This window comes from Lytechinus variegatus, chromosome 3 (genome assembly GCF_018143015.1).
Source record: "Lytechinus variegatus isolate NC3 chromosome 3, Lvar_3.0, whole genome shotgun sequence".
NCBI lineage: Eukaryota > Metazoa > Echinodermata > Echinoidea > Temnopleuroida > Toxopneustidae > Lytechinus > Lytechinus variegatus.
The window spans coordinates 39,736,600-39,759,685 of NC_054742.1; the positions used below are offsets into that span (position 1 = coordinate 39,736,600).

General features: G+C 35.0%; 1 protein-coding gene across 2 annotated transcripts in view; it reads right to left on the bottom strand.

Moving 5' to 3' along the window:
• Positions 1-312: 312 nt before the first annotated feature.
• The window catches only part of LOC121410996 (cyclin-D-binding Myb-like transcription factor 1), a 34,873-nt gene continuing 12,099 nt past the window's right edge, over positions 313-23,086 (bottom strand). The window contains exons 7-16 of one of the 2 annotated variants that reach the window (XM_041603449.1): positions 22,538-22,695; positions 21,604-21,636; positions 21,280-21,389; positions 20,585-20,813; positions 19,696-19,838; positions 18,726-18,878; positions 18,043-18,197; positions 17,426-17,555; positions 10,913-11,082; positions 313-652 (exon numbers count right to left, since the gene is read on the bottom strand). In XM_041603449.1, the coding sequence (XP_041459383.1) occupies positions 401-652; positions 10,913-11,082; positions 17,426-17,555; positions 18,043-18,197; positions 18,726-18,878; positions 19,696-19,838; positions 20,585-20,813; positions 21,280-21,389; positions 21,604-21,636; positions 22,538-22,695 (1,533 nt within the window). In that variant the 3' untranslated portion in view covers positions 313-400. The remainder of the gene's footprint in view (positions 653-10,912; positions 11,083-17,425; positions 17,556-18,042; positions 18,198-18,725; positions 18,879-19,695; positions 19,839-20,584; positions 20,814-21,279; positions 21,390-21,603; positions 21,637-22,537; positions 22,696-23,086) is intronic. The other variant, XM_041603450.1, reaches the window with a different exon arrangement.

A 23,086-nucleotide genomic window follows, 5' to 3' on the forward strand; every position in this document is an offset into this window, starting at 1 on the left:
TAGATTCCACCCCCTCTCATTTCATTTTCGTCAAGCATGCATGTTGTCACTCAATAGATACTTCCTACGTTCAAATTCATTGTCCCAGGAGGGCAAAAAGTAACAAAAATTTCATATTTTTCACAAAATGTTCACAACTGTCTTTCATGTTACAGACACAGGCTCTGAGATAATGCAAAAATAGGTACGGGGGTAGGCAGCACTAAAACAAACATGAATCAGAATGGCATAACATCCCTGTAATATTTTGTGCATTTTGTGCATGCATATAGAACAATGAAAATATTCGTGGCCTATCAATCACGCACCAAATTTCATCCCCTTTTACTCTCTATTTTGTTCCAGGACCCTTTGATCGAGAGGCACAAGTATTGTCTCCGACTGTTTAGGCCTACATCATTCACATCACAACATTAGAGAGGTAATCTCCCGGGCATGGAGAAATAAACTCTGAAGAAGAGTCTGCATGGAGAGACTCAAAACAAATGGAAATGGTCCATCTTTGGCTAGTGAGAGTGAGCTGGGAGCGTGTAATTCCAGTAATGACTTCCTTCTGCTCTGTGCCTCCCATACACTCACAACATTTGGCTTCATGGTTTGTCGGGAATGGGATAACTTCCTCAAGTCTTACATCAGTTCCTCTAGCTGTATCCTTCCAATTATCAAAGACAAAGAATTGCATTCATTACTTAAGTGATCGACTACACATTTAGGATCTATTCCTTGATGACTCTACATTCAATAGTTTTTTTTCTTCTTAACTACTAATGCAGTAATTGAAAGAGAGATGAGATGCTCAACTCAGTCAGCTTGTGTCATCCTCTGTATTTTGATCATATTTATTTAAAATAGAATGCTTATATAACCATTGTGCAATATTCAAAGATGCTGAATTCTGAAGTGGATTAAACTACAAAACGGTGTTTGTTTTGCTTGATGGCTACATTACATTGGATTTTACATTGAAATAATAATCCTCCACGACAATTGTAAAGAATCACATCTTGTTAAAAACAAACTCATGGTAAAGTACAGTGGCGGACCGTGACCCAGAGGAGACAAAGCATTGGAGGGGCACTGTATTGATTGTGAACAATGCTGTGCCCCCCCAAGCTTTGTCTACTCCGAGTCACGGTCCGCCACTGGTAAAGTATTTAGATAACATACATGTACTTTCACCCTAATACATATTAGATGGGATATCTAGGAAATACCATGCCCAGTGCATGTTCCTAAAAACCAACTCCTTTCCAACATGCGATTAGAGACTGCCGAGTTCAGCAGGTGAATATGCCACAGCAGCAATGTTTTTTTTTCTATATGTGGTGCTAATTGGCAAATTTTGCATTGCCACGGATTGGAACACAATACCAAAGCTTGACATAGAACTCACTGTCTTGCTACATTTAAATAAAATTTGTATCCTGTTGGATGTTTTGATGCAGGAGAAGACCTTGTATGAGAGCATTCACACATTGAATTGATTTAATAGCGTCCCATGGATCTATGAATCACTTCCACCAGACACTTCATATTAAACTTGAGGAACTTCTGAGTGACCAGAACGATACAAACATGGCATATCTCAATAAATGTGTCAGGTTGTATTTGGGGACCCTCCATAGTATACACGCAGAACATAGTATAAATATTATCAAGTGATGAAGATGCTACTTCATAGTATTATTACATGGTGGTCTGAAGTGCAGGTCATATCACAGTAAATTCTGCTATCATTGATTGCTATTGTGAAAATTTTTAGTCTTGAGCTAGAGGTCAGTAATTTAGCAAGAAAATCGACAAGGTCACTCACAATAACAAAAAAAATGGCAGCAAAATAGCATAAAGTCCACCTTAACTCTCAGCTTTACATCAAAGTCTTCTACTATTGTAAATCAATCTTCAGCAGCATAATATTCCCTTTGCTTTGGGACTTTAACATCAGAACTTAAGTACTTTCCATGTATATTATTACCCAGCCATACATGTAAGATTATTGCTAGTCCACATATAGTGCATGCGCAATCTCCACTCCCTGGTGTATACAGTTCAGCCAAGAGTAGTCGAGACAATCTAATTAAGCCAATGAAGTTTACATCGAACCCATAAGAAACCTGAGTGGCGAGTGGCAAATTAGCCATCTTGCCAAATGACACTAGCGCCGCAGTAACATTCAAACACAGAATCCATTGATTACAAGGCACAATGGTTCTATAACCCATTACCTCAATACAGAATCCTCTGTCTCACCAAAAATAAAATGTCATAATCTGGTTAAGACTCTTCCTATGAGTGAATCATTGATCAATTATGTGCATGGACTTATTCTTAAAATCCCACACTGATATCAACAAGCACATTCCATTTTAATTCTGTATAGGGAACTTTAGTGAAAAGTAGGAAAATATGCAAATCATTTCAAAAATATACATGGAAAACATATCATTCAGTATTTATTTCAAAGAAGGATAATATTAAACAATTTTTAAGAAGTTTCATCCAAATTTCATATCAACGTGTATGCACTTCAAATGTTCAAATAGAGTTCTATGACTATAAAGTTTATCATCAACTTTTTATTTTAAGGGCAATGGTCAGGAAAGCTAGCCGGCCTTCATATTTGAGACAAATCCATCCACCTTCAGAGAACCCGAAACTGATTGAATTATCCTATCATGTCTGCTAATCATGCATTGGTGACCAGCAAAGGCAAGCCGATGACAGTAAAACCTATCTACAGGCACCATTGGTCATATCCTGTAAGACGTCGTCAAGATGTAGGGAGGAACCAATCCTAGGACCAGAGTTACGAAGACCTCCTTTGGACAGACGGAAACCCTGCCCACTCCCCGGGGGGATGCAGACACATTCAGAAGGATTTGTCTGCTAAATTATTACTAATCTCCTAAGAGATGAGTTATTTCCAAAGTCACGTTAAAGCAAACAGAAATCATTGCTCTTCCTCCAAAATACAAGGGTGATGAGAGATTGTACATCCCAGTTTGAGAGCTGGATCCTCTATCTGCAATCTCAAAATTAGGGTGTCAATAAAGACCTTTATGAAAGATATGAACTTGATTCAGCATCTTTAGAAGAAAAAGGGAACATGATTCACACTTTATTTGGAGCATATCCAAAGGCAATGTGACATTTTGGTAAAGTTCATGACTAAAATTTATCAGAAAGTCCAAACACAAAATAAAGCTCAATGTAATATTTTGAGCAGTGACATCCAATCACTAGATGGATGGCTTATCAAAGAAAAGGAAGGAATTCAAAGAAGTTCTTGGAAGAAGTTCTGCAATTTGTCACTGCTTCAAGGAGTCAGTATGTATGCACTGCTAATCAGGCCCGTAATCCATGCAACCGGGAGGTGGAATGGCTTGATAAGACAGAGTGGAGCTTAAGACGGGATTCCACAAGCTGTCACTGGTCATACCCTTAAGATCCTGCTTCAAGACAGGACTCAAGATTGATAGAGGTTTGAGCCCTAGAACATGCTATGTATTCATGCAATGATCCAAACATTCATGTAAATTCACTTTTTTCTTAGTTTTGATGTTGGGGATCTTAAGAAGACCCTGGTGCTAAGAGATATAAAAAATGATCCATGAGCAAGCAACTTTCAACCAAATCTTGAATGAAACATCAAGTTCCATCTTTACACCCATCATGTATGAAAATGATTTTTTTTTCATTAAAATGGTCACATGGCTAATTCGAGAAAATGTGCACAGTAGGTCATTACATTATGTGCACCATCACCATTCAAATATCCTGCAATGTAGTCAAGAGTACTAATTATTTTAAAATGTTGAATAAATAAACACAGTAAAAATATTATTTATACATGTAAATATGTTTCATCGTCATCCTAAATCATAATTTGGGGAATGAATTTATTCTGTATCACTATCAGATTTTCAGCCATATCTTACCATTAAGGGGAGGCATAGCCCTGATTCTAAAGTTTGATTCAACTGAACTGTAGGTATATGCATTTTCATTCACTTTGGCTCATATCTGATAAACAAGTATATGCAGGGCTCCACACTAACCCATTTTTTCTACTGGTCCAACCTATTCATGTCGGACCAGTAGATACCCACACTCTAAAAAATGAAGTGCTAATTTAGCTCTTAAAGGGCGTGTATAGTGACTGCACTTCGGAGTGCTGATTTGTCTAGTTCAAATTTGAACTAGACAAATCAGCACTCCGAAGTGCAGTCATTATACACGCTCTTTAAGAGCTAAATTAGCACTTCATTTTTTAGAGTGCAGTTTTTCAAATTTTCACTGGTCCAAACCTAAAATCTACTGGTCCAAAAAAATAAAGAAAACATTAAAAAAAGGAGCAAGTTTATTTTTTCTAGCCTTTCGTTGCCCCCCCCCCCCAATAAAAAGAAAAGGTAAAGAAAGGATAGATGTGAAGGAAAGAAGAAAAAAAAGAAAAGGTAAAGAAAGGATAGATGTGAAGGAAGGAAAAAAAGAAAGAACTAAAGAAGGAAAGGAAGGAATAAAGAAGGAACAAAAAAGGAAAGAAAGAAAAGAAAAAAGAAATGAAGGAAAGAAATGAAGTAAGCAATACAGAAAGAAAGAACAAATCCAGAAAGTAGTAAAGGAAAGAAAGAAGAAGCAATAAACAAGAAAGGGTAAAAGGAGAGATGGAAAGGACAAAAGAAAGAAAGAGAGGAAAGGATTGAAAGAAGGAAGAAAGGAATCAAGGAAGAAATACAGGAAAGGTAAAATGATAGAAGGAAAGAAATAAATAAAGGAAGGAAGGGAAGGAAGGAAGGAAGGAAAGAAGCAAGCAATATAAACAGAAGTAAAAGAATTGATGAAAGGAAGAAAAAAAAGAAAGACTGAGAGACAAAGAAAGGAAGGAATGAAAGAATAAAGGAAAGGAAGCAAGCAGTCAAAAAAAAGAAAGGAAAGGTAAAATGATAGATTGAACAAAGGGAAAAGGAAAGAACAAGACAGATAGGAGAAAGGAAGCTATGAAATAATGAATATAAGAGAGGGCTGAAAGAAGGAAGAAATAAAAAAAAAACAAGAAGGGGTGAATAAATGATGGAAGGAAGAAAGAAAGTAACGAAGAATGAAGGAAAGAAAAGGGTAAAAAGAAGGAAGGAAAGAAAGGAAGAATATAGGATGGATGGACTCAAGAATTAAAGAAAGAAAAATATCAAAAAAGAAAGACAGAAAGAAAGGAAGGAAGGAAGGAAGGAAGAAAGAAAGAAGGAAAAAAGGAAGGAAAGAAAGAAAGAAAGAGAAAAAAGAAATAGAGAAAAATATTTTTTCATAAGGATAGAAAGAATGAAAGAACAAATTAAAGAAAAAAGGGAAAATAAAAAAGAAAGACAGTAACAAAAAAATGAAAGAAGAGAGGGAAGAAACAAAGAAAGAAGGAAAGAAAGATAGGAAGAAAACAGAGGAAGAAAGCTAAAACTATCATCATTAACAATTCATTAGTATCTTTTTGGCTCAATTAAAATAGCTACGAAAGAAAGTCAGAAACTAAGTGTATCAACACACACATAAATGCATATGTGGGGCTCATCTGTATTCAGACGATATCACCCGAAACCCGATCTGTTTGAATCAAACAGAAGTGAAAATTTTTCCTTTTACTGATTACAAATGACAGAGTTACTCCAATTTTTAGGAAATATGGACATTATAAGAGCCTTTCATGAGTATGAACCATGAATTTTGACAGTTCTGTGAGAGATTTCTGCCATAGTTTCCCGGGGGGGGCACTCGACCAAAAAAGTGGTGGGGGTGTGCCGCGGGCGAAACAAAAAACGGGGGCCTTGGAGCGGGCTTATTGTAAAAAGGAGGGTCCTCGGAACGGGCTTCGGAACGACAAATGTTTGTGAAAACGGGGGTCCTTGGAACGGATCGCCAGCGTGTGAGCGCGTCTGCATCCCTACGGAACGGTCATGCGTGCATGATGCAGCTAGCGCGGCCTCCGCCGGGGAGCTCTGCGGCCACTTTTCACCAAAATTGCAGCTCATTCAACGCGATCGGAGCGGCGTAACGAAAAATATGCGAAGCTTTGGAGCGGATTTCTCTCTTCTTTTTTCTCGATAAGAAGAAAATGCTATGCCTTGGAGCGGCGTTCTTTGTTCTTTTTCTCAACAAGGCAAAAATGCTATGCCTTGGAACGGAAATTTGAGTGTAAAAATGGGGGTCCCCTCCGCGGCACATACCCACTATGCATTATATACTGAGTGCCCCCCCGGGGCATAGTTTAACCAAGTCACATGAAGTTTCTTTTGCGCAGCCAGTATAGAATTTACCACGTAGGTTGTGTGGCTGGCTACATGTACACTGTATCTACTCTAGTAACACTTACGTCCGATTCATTCCGTGTGTGAATGACAGATTTTATCGGGGGGGGGGGGGAATTGTTTGCAGTGAATTTTGACCATTTCTGGAAGTTATTGGCCCAACAATGGTTTTAATCATTGGTCATGTCGGACCCTTAAAATCCTGCTATTTTTGGAAAAGTTACTGGCCCGACAATAAAATTTTTTACTGGTCATGTCGGACCAGTAAATCTTCCTATTTCTGAAAATCTACTGGCCCGACAGCGATTTTTACCGGTCTGGGACCGTCGGACCGCCGCTAGTGTCGAGCCCTGGTATATGTATGAATTTATATTTTGCAGTGCACAATTTGATGCAATTTTGAAACAAAATGCAAAGGATGACTGATCCTGAGAGGTCCCATATCTGACCTCTTGATCTAAAAAAAACATATAAACAAATGACTTGTTTACCCTTACCAACTTATTCCAATATTATGCTTATAAACAAAAAAAAGGTAGTTCTTGACAACTGAAAGCTTGTCAGAGACTCTCCTGACATTCCAACATCAAGTGCATTTGAAGAGGATTTTAAGTATAAAAGATTGAAACTTCATTAAATAAAAATCAATATATTGCAATCAAGTTAAATGTAGTAAATTTCAAATCAAAACATTTATACAGTACTGCATACTTCAAGCGGGTTAACTGCGTGTAACTTGCGGGTCTCTCACTGGTGTTCTGTGTGGAACCTGCAAGGCAATCACCCGCAACTCACCCGAAACAAGTTTTGAGCATGTTCAAAACTTTTCTGCAGACAAATCAGACTTGCGTGCGCTCCTGCGGGCAACATGCGTGTGATACTGTCAATGCGGGCGACCTGTGGGTAGCAAAAATAGTTACCCGCAAGTCACACGCAAGGCTTGCATGAAACAATGTAACAGGACCTTTAATATTATCAAAAGCAGGAAATTTTCCTTCTAATAGATTGAGAAGTATAATGAATCTTTCCCCAGTGTATAATCAAGGACACCTAAAAGATTAAATAAAAAATATGAACCTAAAACTAATCAAGGTTTGCAATTCATAATACCTGAGAACATTCAGCAGGCATAGGGTGTTTTCTGGAACAGTATTTGCAACATATAAAGAGCTAACCAACCCAGCAAAATCTTTATGATATTGTGGTATACTGCTGACACATGAATTTTCTATAACTTAAAACATGAATGAATGCTTGGTCTGCATTAAGCTCAGATATCTCTTGTTTGACCTGAATGTTTGCAATTTGATTAAAATATTAGCTGAAAAGTTCATTTAAACTTGAATCCTGGATGTAGCTGCTACCTGCCTTTAACATCACATCACAGTAACAGTAGCAAGCTCCTTCACCTTACGGGCATTAACCATTCTTAAACCTCCTGAGCATGTAAGACTTGATTTCTCAATGTGCCCTTACTGTGCGTGTAGACAGTGAGTCTAATAACTAAAGATAGCACATATAATTGCCCAAAGAACATGACAGCGCAGACATCACGCACAAATTTTTTTTTTGGAGGGTACTCAGCTTTAAGGAAATAGGGAATCAACTGCCACAGTGTTAGAACGCAGTGACTCAATAATTGTAGTAGTTCACAGTGTGAATGTATTCCCTCAGAGGATTAAACCTGGAGAGAAAAAACATTATGGATTAGGTAGCTCAGACAATTACCCTATCTACGAAATGCACCTGCGAATAAAGCTTTTATTTTTCAAAGCAATAAAATAATAATCAACAATCTTCCGTAGTCTACAATATCAAAATTTCAAGTAATTTTTATAAAATAATGTCTTAAACAACAAAAAGTTATTTTCTTTTCTTTAAATCTCATTTACTCACACAAATCACTTATGTTCATTCACTGCATGATTGTTATTGAATAGGTCAAAATCTTTTAAAAGAATCAATTTTCATTCATGCTTAAGAGGTATTCAGTCCGAGGAAATAAGCCTATTTTACATATTTGGAAGAAAACTTATTAAATCTGTAGAGCAAAAAAACAGAGTAATCATGTTTTTTGTTGTTGCTTAGGTTTTTATTTTAAAAAGATGGAGACCATATTCAGTCACCTAGCAACAGGGTTTTTTCTCTCAAATAGTTAGGATGTAGACCATATGTTTTCTTGTGATGATGATGTTATCCAGACAGGTGTGGCCATTAGTAGGACATCTTATCCTTCGGTCAACTACCTGAGAGCCAATTTTGTTGTTGGATTCGCTGAGTCTTCTATAAATTTTGCCAATCACCTCTGATAATCAAAATGACAGGTATCAAGTTGATCAGCCATCTTTTCCCTTATTCTTCATCTTCATCTCTGAATTGTTTTTCCTCTTTCTCTAAATCAATCTGAATCTATCTCTCCTCTTCGGTCAGTTTGCCTGTCATCTTTTCCACATCTCTATCTGTATCTGCTCAGCCTCTGTTCTTTTCACCAACCTCATATCATTTTCCCATTTCTTCTAATAGTTTAAGCTGAGTGGTCATCACTTCGCCTACATTTCATCTTTGTCTCCTATTTTCTCCCTTCTTTAAATTCACACAGCTGACTCTCTATCTCTTTTATTATGAGTGTATGTTCCCTTCTCTCATTCATAGGGGTTTCTTTGGGTTGATCGCTGTCTCTTCGCCTTCAACGATAATTAGTTATACAAGATGTTAATAAATTAGGTATTATCATCAAAATTCAAACTCTGATGATTAACTCGTAGTTTAACCCCATGTAGACACATTCAAAGTTAACAATCTTTGAGTTTAATCAAAAAATAGAAAAAAATATGAAAATATGAAATTACCTTGTTATGGTTTTATAAATGTACTCCTTCCAAATGTTGCAGGGAATCCCTGATCATGGTTTTTAGTCTTGTGGACATGATTATCATGATTATCAACAAGCTCAAAGTTAGTGCACCCTAGACCTAGTACTACTGGGGTAATCGTGAAGATCCCAGGCTTTGTGATTAAATCCATGATTTAATCTTGAGGAACTCCATTTAAGTTTAATTAAGAATAAGGAGTCATGTGAACAAAGCTTATAGTTAACTCATTATCATCGATGATTAGCCGATGAATGAATGGGACTAATCTCTCATCTCTGTCTCCTGTCTTACTAGTTATTTTGTTTCTCTTCCTTCTCTAAATCTACAGCTTCTCTAAATCTATCAGCTTCTCTAAATCTATCAGCATCTCTACCTCAGTAGTCAGTTGGTTTCCCTTCTATTATATCATTGTTCCTGTCCCCTGCAATTTCTTGAAGAGAGTGTTGCAATAAGTTTATTTCCAATCAATTGTAAAAATGAATACCTACATTAAAAGTGAAAGACCATCTCTTTTTATAGCAAATTAAACTTAATTGGATGAAGTTCAATAGACAATCTATTGCAAATTTATGAATAATTGTAAGTTATGACTGGTTTGGTATCCCTAATAGTCTCTCCATGCACATTATCAGACATTCCTTTTCCTTCTTTTCATACCTCACTCTCCCTCACTTGATCTAAACCCTCCCTATCAACGCTAATCGCAACGTTGATGAAATTTGTGATGCACAGTTTTCTATATTTTCCACTACAGGCAAGAATCAATTCCTGAATGGTGAACTAAATTTGAGAGGAGATAAGGAAGGAAACAAACCGAAGGATGTCACTTTGAGTATTGGTAATGCAAATATTCATCTTGCTACATCCAGATATCCAAGTGATTCTGACAAGGGCTACATAGACAGTCCAACACTGTCCACAGCAATCACGTCTATCTCTCTAATCCTTACTCTGCCCTGTCCAACCAGGACTCCCTTGGGAGGCCAACTTCACAAGCACGAGGAAATCAATGGTGGCACACCATATCAATAGGCCTTGTCAAAATCTTATTTTCCCTTTCTAAGCAAGTAATCCCTTTCCCTACCAGGTCAACCTTGTTCAATCCACAATCTGCCATCTCAACTATTTCATTTTATAATTCTATCTTTTATTTTATATCATGATGTTGATGATGATAATGATAATGATGGTGGTTGATGATGATGACAATGACGACAATGATGATGATGCTCTTTAAACTAAAATCTTATATGTTGTGGTAATATTGCATCAGTAGGCTACCACCTATCTACTGAGCTGATAATGGTGGTCATGAAGATGATGATGATAATGATGATAATAACGATGATGATGGCATGATGATGATAATGATGATGACGATGATGATGATGATGCTCTTTGAACAAAAATCTTACCTATTGTCCTAATACTGCATCAGTACCTATCTACGAAGCCGATGATGATGGTGACGACAATGATGATGATGAAGGTCATGGAGATGATGATGATAATAATAATGATGTCATGATGATGACGATGCTGTTTAAACTAAAATCTTACCTGTTGTGGTAATACTGCATCAGTACCTATCTACTGAGCCGACGATGATGATGGTGGTCATGATCATGATGATGTTGATGATGATGATGATGATAATAATAATGATGTCATGATGATGACCATGATAATGATGATAATAATAATGATGTCATGATGATGACAATGCTCTTTAAACTAAAATCTTACCTGTTGTGGTAATACTGCATCAGTACCTATCAACTGAGCCTCATTGCTGATTTGATGTTCCTCTCCAACAGTCACTTGTGATTGGCCAATGCTTGTAGTCATGTGATCATTACTGGAATGTAAATCATCACCTGAGTTTACGATAGCTGATGCATCACCCGATGACAGTTCTGGAAAAAAAAAGAGAGTAAAATACGAGTGTTTACCTAAAGACTGTTTTTCTCTCTTTTACTTTGATTTGAGGGTAGATATAACATTGACACAAAACCAAGGTGTGTTGAATAGTTGAAATCCTAAAAATGATTTAATAAAATATCATGCAAAATGCAGTTCTACTGATATAGTTCTTTCTTACTTTAGAAAGTCCTACAGTAGGCCTACCATTCACAAAGAAAATTGAATGATATTTGGTTTGGTCTGTAAGTTTATTTCATTAAAGCTTAGATTTCAAACTAAAGTTAAGGTAAACTTGTGCATTCACAGTATTCACATGAGCAATAGATAGCTAACAAACATATCTATTGTATTAATGAGAAACCACTTCTTTATGACCACTATCGATCTTGTGGTGATTCAAAGAAAACCACTGAAAAACACAGACATCAGGACTTAATGGATAAATTCAAATTGACACAGGTATCTATTAAAAAAATTATCATTGTCAGCTAGTTTACTGTAAGAAAAAAACTGCATGCCAACAAGTACCAAAGAATGTACTTTGTTTTATAGGGGACTTTGTTTTCAGCTACAAATGACTGCATGGACTGTATCATAACTTTAAATTCCAGATCAATATAGCAAATTAATATTTTCCTTTGATGATTAAATGCACCCAATGACATGACAGGTACATGTACACTTGTACATGTCCATGGAGCCTAAAAATAGCTTTGGTGAAATACAAGAATATCCACATGACAAGGTATTCAAAAGAACTAGAGGAATGTGACTCTAGTATAACTTTTTTTTTCTATTTTGAGCAGAAAGCATGCTATCCACCTGACATGCTACTGTGATACCCTGACACATAGAGGTCAATAGGAAGAAGTCCTGACGAGATAAGACCTGGTAGATCTCTTTCAAAATGTGTACGACACGACAAACTCTCAGCAGGCTACTGATGAACATGAATGACATACATGCAAGGAGAGGAAATTTGAATTATTGTGCATGTTTAATGAATTTCCCCCAAGTTCATCCCTCTAATACCGAAAGGTGATGATTCCAAATTAATGTAAGGTCCATTGGCTCCCAAGTGGATTAAAGGATTGCACATCCGATTCAAGAGAAATTCTTGCTACCTTATCTATTCTTCATAATTAATAACCTCAACCATGGGACCTCTTTAATGAAAAGGACTCAAAGGAGCCCTTCCCAAATATCATGTAATTGGAAACACTTCTGTATTTTCAAGTTCATACATGTACCTTAATAGGGACGGTGATTTTCCATGATCGCGGAAAAACGGACAGAATTCACGGAATTGACCGTTTGAAACGGAAAAACACGGAAAACATGTTTTTCTCAAAATGCACAAAAATAGCAACAGAAATTAATCTCAAATCCTCAACAAACTACGAATATCAACTGAAAAAAAAACGATCTCACTTTGCAACAACAATCCTGACAATCAACACATCGTAACTACACTCGAGCCTCTCCATCACTCGATCGTATCTAAAGAAGTTTACACTCACGTCCGCATATAAGGCAGAATACGGCTGTGTGTTGCTGCCCTCTGCGCTCGGTCATAATATAATTATAAAGGTGATTCAACAAATCCAAAATGGCGGATAGGCGGAAGTCGTCGACTGCTCAAAACGATGTCCGAAAAGTCCCCAATTCAGCTATAAAATCCCATTTAACAATAAAATAATGCTAATAATATGAAAGGTGAGAATGTATTCATGTTATGTTTCTCTAAATAGTTTTTGAGCTCGAATCTGTTCGATTAAAATGGATTATAAAGCGATGTTAGTACATTGGTAGATGCAAATTTTGAGCAGCGCTAGCATTTTGTCATCGCTACTCATTGCGTATTGGTTTTCTATGTAAACGGAATTGTCAATTTTTCATGTACACAAAGTCTATGGGGAAACCGAATTTCCGTTTTCAGACATGCTGAAACAGAATTTTAGATTTTCTGAAATGGAAAATCACTGTCCCTACCTTTACAACATGTACCAACCTCTGCTCATTGCTATCATATATGCCTTATTATTGTTAATTATCAATACACAAAATTTGTGCTTTTATTTCATAACTGAAATATAATAAACTATAATTGAGAAGAATGTTATTCATTCTCTGAATGGATACATTAGTGTAAGCTTTAAAGCAATAGGCCCAAACTACATTTAGTAATTTGGAAGTGTACTTTTTATTCATATATAATATATGTGTTAATAAATGTTATGTTTATTTTTTTTTTATTTTTTTTTTATTCAGTGGAGTTTTAAGTCTGAAGAGCTTTCCATACTTTTCATCAATACATTGATTCATCAATCAACATCTGAACATTCATACATCTAATCTTAAAATAAAAAAGAGCATTTGTCAATAACCAGATGACAAGAACATGAAAAACACTTTTTATTCTAAACACTGTGTCACATTGGTCATGTTCATGTACTGGCAACAATACAAGACAAAGAATTCAAGCCTCAAGCATTAGTTCCTAATCTAATTACACTTAATGATTCATAAGCATGAAGCACCAACATTTGATTGAATTTGAAAGGACAGTATGGCACGATACGACAGCTCATCATTCAATTAAATTTAGCACCTGATAAACATTTGAGAACTTTGCGACCAAACTTTAAAGATAGTAGCAACCTCCTGCATAAGGGTTACAATGTATCGCATGAGATCTCTGGTAATCCATAAGATAGAAAAATGACATGATTTCCTGTTGCATTGAGCACAAGAACAAGTGTACATGTTGGTGGACTAAGAGACCTTGAAATTATTTCATTTTCTTGTATTTCTACAGTTCTGACTGAACACTTGGGAGAAATTTCTTTCGTAAATTCCCTTTGATAACACATCCAAGGAGATGGAGATCACATGCAAATTATTTGTACATTATCTTTTATAAAGCATCCAAGTAAGATTGAAATAAATGTGCATTGCGCAATACAATAAAACATTTTTGTTGTCAAAGAAAAAGCTATCAAAAATACACAATAGTATCTCACCTACATTGTACATCTTTCATGTGTTTACACCTTTAACTCTTGGAACAAGGCATATCAAATGAAACAAAATTAAAACATTGAACGTGACACTAAACAAGTCCAAGAAATGTTCTGCACTGTCGATGCAGAGCATGAGTGATATGATTGAACACATGTGGTTTCACACGCAAGGTTTCTGGAGGATAATGCTTGGTGACATTCCTCAAGCTACAGGTCTAGAAAACACCATACATTCTAAATGAATCAGTTCACTTTATATACCCTGTCCATTTTTTTTTTATAGAATTTCATATTGGAGTCAGAGGGTAATATCACAAAATGTTAATTATCTTTTTTTTAACATGATTGGTGTTAGCTATGCAAGGAAAAATGTTGGATGTGAGAGCCACAGGATATGGCATAACAATGATTCATCGTTTTAAATATAAAATGTTGATCACAATAAAACATCTCATTGTGCATTTCATTACCAGGGATGTGAGTAGTCACAAATAAAAAGATCTGAAAAAAGCTGAAGAGTATTGAAAAAGTCTTAAATAGAAAGAGCTCCCATACTTTTTCTACAGAGGAAAGCCAAATATAATTTGAAATTCAGCTGAAAATCAAAACAAAAAAAATCTGCAATCAGATAAAAATCTGAACTCTCACACCCCTGTATTACGGACGACAATACCTTCTAATCTGTCTTCACATACACTGTATCACCACCACATCCCTACATTGTAATCTTCCTTTCTCTGTTTCCCTATAATAAAGTGCCATATTTATTTCCCTCTCTTCCATTTTTACCTCCCTTCCTACCTCCATGCCTCCCCTCCCCCCTCTCTCTCTCTACCCAGTCCTCCCCTTCCCCACCCCCAAATTTCGAAAATAAAAGATTTTATCAGCATTTTATCTTATCTTGGACGTTTTAATCACATAATGTACATGGACCCAATTAGATGAAGTATTTTCAATCAATGAACATTTCCCATACCATTCTTCTTTCTTGAGAATGAAATGTGAATCATTAATTATATACCAAGTCCAATAACCTAACCAATTCAGGAAGGTTTATAAAAGTCATCTACATGTACACTGGTGTGAAATGGCAGTGTTCTCCTGGAACCAAATAAAGACAAATTAAATGAACATTTGCAGATATATTGTTCTTGATTTTAAAAAATAGTTGTAAAAACAAAATTAAGATGAGTTGTTTATGACAAGAATTATCTCTACTCCTCTACAAAAGAAGAGAAAGTTACTGTTATTCTTGTCATGTCAATTACACCAATAAACCCAAACAAGATTTTCCAAATATGCTCTAATCAAGGTTAAATCAGCCTCTTCAATAAGAAAAATTCTTATACATGAACTTACAGTAAATTTGCCATAGGCCTAATAATATTACTACCATAGATATAGGGCTAAACAGCCAGTCAAAAATCAAGATTTCCATGAAGAGTTTTTGATCTGGTAACCTGAATAGCAAAGTTAGTTTGTTGGTACGTTCTTGATTTAATGACTCCCAAATTGTAAATAAAGGGGGTAAAAGATGATGTTGACAATCAGCAATAGTCTCCCTACTCCCACATCCACACAGTAGCTTCTGACTCATGAGTTTTCATCCATCACTTTGCATTTAAGTAGCTCAATCTGAAGCAATATGAGGAAATCCAAGTAGGACTGCACACTCATTCTTTGCCATCCTTTGCATTATTATGGAAGTAGACTAATGATAATCACACCCCCACAGGATTCAACTCAAACAATGTAGTCACAGAATGCGGTTGTGTCATGATTTAAATCACATGCAGCTGAAAAGATCAATATCTCCTGCATAATATTGAATATAAAACCTTAAGCAATATTTTTATCGGTATGACAGTGACATGCGATGTCTAGGTCTTAAATTAGATCTGGCCATGTGATTTTTGATGAGTCCACAGATCTTGCAGAAATGACTAAATGTGTTTCACTCTCGAAGTATTTAGTGAAGAATTCATTTCATAATAAATGGGGAAAAAATGGAAGCTATCTTCACAAAGTATGTGCTAAATTGAACACTGGATTTAAGGTGGTGTGTTTTCATTAGAATCCTCTTATTTCTGGATTGACAAAAAAATATGGAACCTGGGAAATCCCCTATCAAATCCAGCATGCAGCAAAGCCATGGAAATTAATTTTGTTACATAGGTACTGAAGAAGAACATTATCACTTCCTTTTATTTTAGACATAACTATGTACATTTAATGATCAACTGATGAGCTCTCATATACTTTGTCAAAACCTCTTTTTGTGTAATTGTATTTGGGGGGAAAAACTCCAGAAAAGACGCCTTTAATCTATTGCACAGATTTGGCTCTGTTTATACTTTTCCCATATTTCACAGTGCAGCTTCATGTGAATACCAAAAAAAAGGGGAGGGGGTAATAAGCAATTCTTCCTGTCTTTCAAAACAATAATCTACTTTTGGGATAGCGCAAAGACACACATACATGATGTACACATGCAAAACATCTTGAAGAGGAAAATCACAGATTTTATGCAGCTTAACAACAGGGGGAGCCATTCAATTCCAAATATAACCTGCAAGAGAGTGCTTCCTGGCTTTAAAATATATGATCTAATTCTATGGGCTTTTATTTACATATATGACTACCAATAGAGAAGAATTTGTGTAAGCAAACAACAATTTTTATGTTTCAAACATGTTGCAATTCCAAGGATTTCAGAAATACATTTTCATTTTTCTTAATCTATAACGAAAGTACTGATGTAATAAATTGAGCACAGTATGAGCAGAAGAACTTTTCTCATACTCCAGATGTATTTCATAAGCTTTGAGAGGTATTGCATCAAAATATATTGGAGCAAAAATATAAAATGTGGTCCCCTTGTTGGGGTATAGATACAGATTTGTATATATATATATATGGGGAAAGTTTGAAAATTGCTTTTCAACAGGCATTGTATGAAGTTTTCATCATGAAAAGTTATTTGCTAAACAAAAATAAATTTTATCCCATCAGTTTTGCACAATCTAAACATGCAGGCTTAAATTTTTATTCTTACTAAATTTCTAAATATCATTTTACTTTCTTTTATACATACTGGTATCGCCTGTGATGAAATAAAGTTATGAGCAAGGACAATTTGGTTTAAGACATTACAAAGTACCATATATTAAAGTACAATTAAAATTCACCTTGCATGGAAAACCGCCATCTATTTCATAGTGCTTAATAAAATGCTTAATTGCAATTTAATAAATTTTCTCTGTGTGTTTATCAATCTCCTTACATTGACATGGTCAAAATGCACGAAGCTTACCTGTACTTGTTTGGTGCATGTCAGTTGACATATCTTGACCTAGAGAGGGCACTGTTTGCTGAGGCTGTCGTGCTGTGATAATGATCTGCCTTTTGTTTCCATCTGTTCCTACAACCTCTCCTTCATGCCCCTGGGGGGAAAAGCACAGGAAATTTGACTATTTGATGATACCTTATTCAGACTGAAAAGCCAAATATGACACTAATCTACTTTAACAATTAAAAAATATTTTGAAATGATGGGTTACAATAGTTTTCTTGATCATTTAAACATGAGAGCAGACTTAAAACGAAAAAACACAAAACATTGAAATGTCATTCCCATACATAAATCATTATATATGATCGATACACATCAGCACAAACTCAATCATGGACCAGAGCAAAAGCAATGCACTAGGTGCATTGCATTTTGTATTCTATCCTGTGTATTGACCACAAAGTTGCCACATTTTCATCAAATTTACTTTAATTTTCAAGTCAACCATAGCCAAGCCACAATTAACATTCTTGAAATTCAGATCTTTTTATTGTTTTTGGAATTCTATTTTAATTCAACTGGTATTTCTTAATCATTCATAACCCCCTTACAACACCTTTATACATGACACAACTTACCTGTACACCAGTGACTTGTATGATGATGTGATTATCAGAGTGTACGGTAGTCATACCCTCACTCATAAAGAGAGAACTTGTACCTGGTATATGGGCCAGGGCTGATTGACGTAGTATTAATGGTTGAAGTCCTGAGCCATCATCCATTCCATCACCTAATAATATTAAACCCAAACCATTTCACTTCAATTCAGCCAATCAAAATCATGGTTTCAATGAATATTGAATTTCAATTGAATTTTTGGATTTGATATACTGACAAAATGTTTAAATCTATGAGACATTATTCATAGAAAGCCCTGATTCTTTCATCATCATCATCATCTTCTTCTTCATTATCATCACCACCATCATCATCATCATCACTCTCTTCTTCTTCTTCATCATCATCATTATTGTCATTACCACTATCAATTTCATCATTATCATCATCAACTATATTTTCTTTCCAATATAAAGTTCATTTTTTTAATTATTAGAAAGAATTACATTTTGGGTTCTTTTTACTTTTCAAATAAGGTTTTCTATATGATATTGTCTTCATTTATGTACATGAATCTTGCTTGGATATTGAACCTGTGTCTGCTGATCCAATTTAATTATCTGCCATAATATTCTTTTCTTGTACATGATATTCATGAAATTAATTTAATTTCTTTGCCAAAATAATAGGCTATAGTTACCTGAAGATGATCCAAGCTGAATAGGGACTTGTACAATTAGGGTTCCATTCTTGGTTTGATTCTTTTCAGGTTTTAGAGGAGGAATAACCCCCTTACGTTTCTCTTCTTGGAATCTGCGTCTATCGTTGAATAATCTCAGGTGCTGGATTAATGCTGGAAGAATAACATACACCTCATACTGGTTTTTGAAAATGGATCCTTAACAAGTAATGTAATACTAGTCATGGTTTTGAGACGAGAATGTTTCAAAAAACAATGTTCCAAATCACTATCTTCTAAACTAAAATCAACAAAATTCTGCTCCGGCTTTAGTATAATTACCCTAACTCACTTCGTTCAAAACAGTCCAAACACACTTGTCTATGCCTCTGACTTTTTAGAATTCCAAAGGTACTTCATGCATGTAATTTTTACAAATGCCTTCGCTGATATTTATATTTTATAACTCTATGTTCACATTGGAACATAAAAGTACTTCTCAGAAAGAAGGAAACAAATATATATATATTTCTATAGATTCCTTAATCTGAGCAATATAGTGTCATTGAATTATGAAAGTAAATTAGAATTTAAGTGTGCTCTTGTTATGGCAAATGGCTGTTCATTTATCTTTCCAACAGAATGATGTCCACTGAAAATTGAGAAATGTTTACTATCTCTGAGTAATATACAGGGAGTATAGAAACAATTAATATTTACAACTGACACTTAGATCTTTTTTGTTTTACTCAGTTTGCCATACATACTCAGTAACACCTAATTGTACAACTATTTTTTCTTTTATATTATACACCTAGTTTTGATAATAAACACTCCTCAATGGATCCTCAATGGCATCACAAAAAAAGCAGAACCTTGCTGTGTGTCGTTTGGTTTTCAGTTACTCAAAATGAATATTCACATGAATATTTGCAGTACCGACAGAAATTTATTCTTGGAGAATGAACATGTAAGTGCTACAGATGCTTACTTTTAAAATCTGTATCAATAACCTGTCTCTTCAGATTCCACCATTTTGAACGAAGCCATTGAGGTGACCTCACACTCTCCCAGTTCTTAGCAATATTCTCCCAATCTATATCAGTGTCTACTTCAACTCCTGTTTCGTCAACCCTTCAAAGAAAGTTGGTATAAAATCATGGTCACATATCATCAACAGCATACAAGCTTTTAATTCAATGCTATCATTTTTTGACAAAACCTAAGCATAGAAAAATATAAAACATGTGATTTCTTATTTAATTGTCATTTCTCTATTGACGTATTGAATATTTGTTCAACTTTTATTAACAAGTGAATTGTATTTAGTATTTTGCAAAGCTCTTTGATAAGAGTATAAACAAATTTTAATCCATTTTTAATCAAATGGAAATTACCCTAGGATCATAAACACCAAACAGAGTGCATTTCATATTTGTATAATTTCATTCATTTTACAGGAATAATGATTAAATTTAGGTGTACAAATGCTAATTCCTCCAAAAATAAACTGCATCAAATATACAATTAACCTGCTTGAGACAAAGCTTGCATATATGCAGGCTGGGGTCTTTGGTAAATGAATGTTTTAGCATAATTAATCACAGAGCTGCCAACCTGAAAAGGAACATTTCAGTATTTTTGAAGCTGAAAATCAGTATTTCAGTGAGGAAATCAGTATTTTCAAAAAATACCATAGGGCCACACATACAACTGAAACTTTAGAAAGCAGTATTTTACATGAAACTATCAGTATTCTTCTCACTTTTCAGTACTAAATACTGAAAATCAGTACTACTTGGCAGCTCTGTTAAATCAATATCCAATAGACTAATCATTGCTCTCAACTAAATAAAATAAACTAGAGGTTAATCAATTACCTATTGATCAATGTAAGCTCATCCATTAGTGTCCATTTTGATCCTCCTTTTTGTTTCCAGTTGAGGTAGTTAAGCCACTTAGCCCTGCACTGTTTCTCTGTTCTAGTACCGACTTTATCCGCTACCTGGGACCAAGAGATACCAGTTGTCACACTCTCACCAGGTTCAGCTCCAGACAGGGCAAATACAGCACTAGACAACAGTTTCTCTTCGCTAGCAGTCCATTTACCTGCAATAACAATTCATTTTCACTGCTTAATGTTTCATCACGCATATCCAAAGACCATGTTGATTACTAAATTCTGTGGTCCCAATATGTATTGTATGCCTTTCAAAGTATGTGAAAAAACATAACTAAAGGTTGATATTCAGTTTTACATCAAGAAAGAGAATATTCCTGTATAGAGTCAATATGTATATTTAAAGTGTTCAAGTTCTGCCATGTTTTACATATTTAATTGTGAAGTCAGATGATAAAATATTACATCCAATAAAATTTGTTTCTCTGAGCTCGCCAAAGACTGCAATGTTGTTGTCAACATTAAACACTCAGCATGAAGGATTGCATTTTATGGTGGGGTTTACTAACTTTTAAGCACAACTGTAGATAACAAAGGCTTTAACTGTGAAATATAGAATTTTCAAATATACCCCAACATATAATAAAACAAATTCACAAAAATAATATGTATTACCTCTATTGCAAGAATCTTTGAGAAGTCTGAATTTATCTTTAACTGAAGAAGCACTTCGACCCATCTCAGCTCCAATGGAAGCCCAGTCATTCCCATACTTGGCTCTTAGCCTGGGACAAAAATGATGTATAGAGAGAAATATGTTATAAAGATTACTAAGTAGGAGTTGTACAATAAAGACTATATCTTCATCATCATCATGCAAGAAAGAAAACAAAACAAATCTATCCACTATCATCAAAAGCGCTTTGATTTGAATCCCCTGCAATATATTTTAATTTTACATACTAGATGATGTTTGTGCATGAAACATTTAAAACTTACTCTTTTAGTTTTACAATATCTTCTGGAGTGTACCTGTGAAAAGAAAACAGATATAACAAATAAATAAATACTGAATGCTATTGAATAAAACATAAATAAATATGAATGATCCACAGGTCCTTATCAAATATCACTATTTTCAAGTAGCTGGATTCATCTTTATCAACTTTGATATCTATACAAGAGATGGTTCTTTAGCAACTTTTCTTTTGATCGTACAAATATCACTTTGTGGCTATTCCCTACATCAATATTCTTGATTCATTCTCTGCCACTGGTGTGTCTGGGGAACTCTGTGTTACATTACCTGAATGAAGATTTCTTTTGATCCCTAATTAAAATACTACCAGCTAATAAACTGTCCCCTTTTTGAATGATTGTCAATTACAAATTCCTCCTTGTTTACAAATTGCACTTTAAAATTTGTACATTACACTTTACTTGCCATCCTTTCACATCTGTTTTGAGTAGATTTCTCAAAGAATTTCCTGTGTGTAATATACAATGTACTGATCATTAATTCTCAATAGGTTCATGAGTCATGACCTTCTTCTATGTGTGACTACTATTTTTATTTCACATTAAAAGTTTTCACCAGTTTTGAAATTGTACTATAAAAGATATATAAACGGATATGGTTGGATTTTTGTTGGCAAAGAGATTAAAAGCTTATGCAATTAACTTCTGTCTTGACTAGCAACAAAATAGAGACAATATCTCATTGACATCAATTTGATTGACTTTACTTGAGTTGTTTCATAAAATTTTTAATGAAAGCCAGATATGCAACATGTTAAAAATATTGACCCAAGAGCTGAAAAGTTACACAATTTATGCCAACAATAGCAACATTGTTTTAAGTCAACAGCAAGGCTCTGTTTTCCCATAAAAAGCACTCATCTTCTTTGTTATTCAAGGTATTTGAAATGCGTACCTTCCAACATGATTTTTCTGATCATACATCCGAATGACCCGTCGGTAAACAGCAAAGAGGGGTCGCTGCAACCCTTGGGCTATGCTGCGATAAAAATTCTTCCTGTTGTCCTTGCTATTATTAAAAATGACCTCAGTGGCATCCTTTAGATTATGGTCCTGTTGAGAAAAATATAAACATGTATCAAAAGAAGCTTTAGGAGGCAGGTGGCATATCTATATAAAGCTGTTCATTTGGTAATGCAATACTATAACTATGAAAGATTGGAAAATGAAGCACTGAAATGTGAAACTAAAGCTTTTTCTACTGTCTTCATGAGGAATGACTCTATATCGAATGATTCAAATTATAGCACTTTACAAATTTTGCATTGCACCAGCTGGGGAGCATGTTTCCCAGTGACACTTTTCAAAGGTTTGTAAATAAGGGATGAATAAAGTGAGAGGGAAAATGGGGCAAAGAAAGGAAACAAAGAATGGAAGGACTTAAAAAAAAAAAAAAATTTGAAGGAGTCCACTATTAGCACAAGTTTGCCCCCCGATACTGATT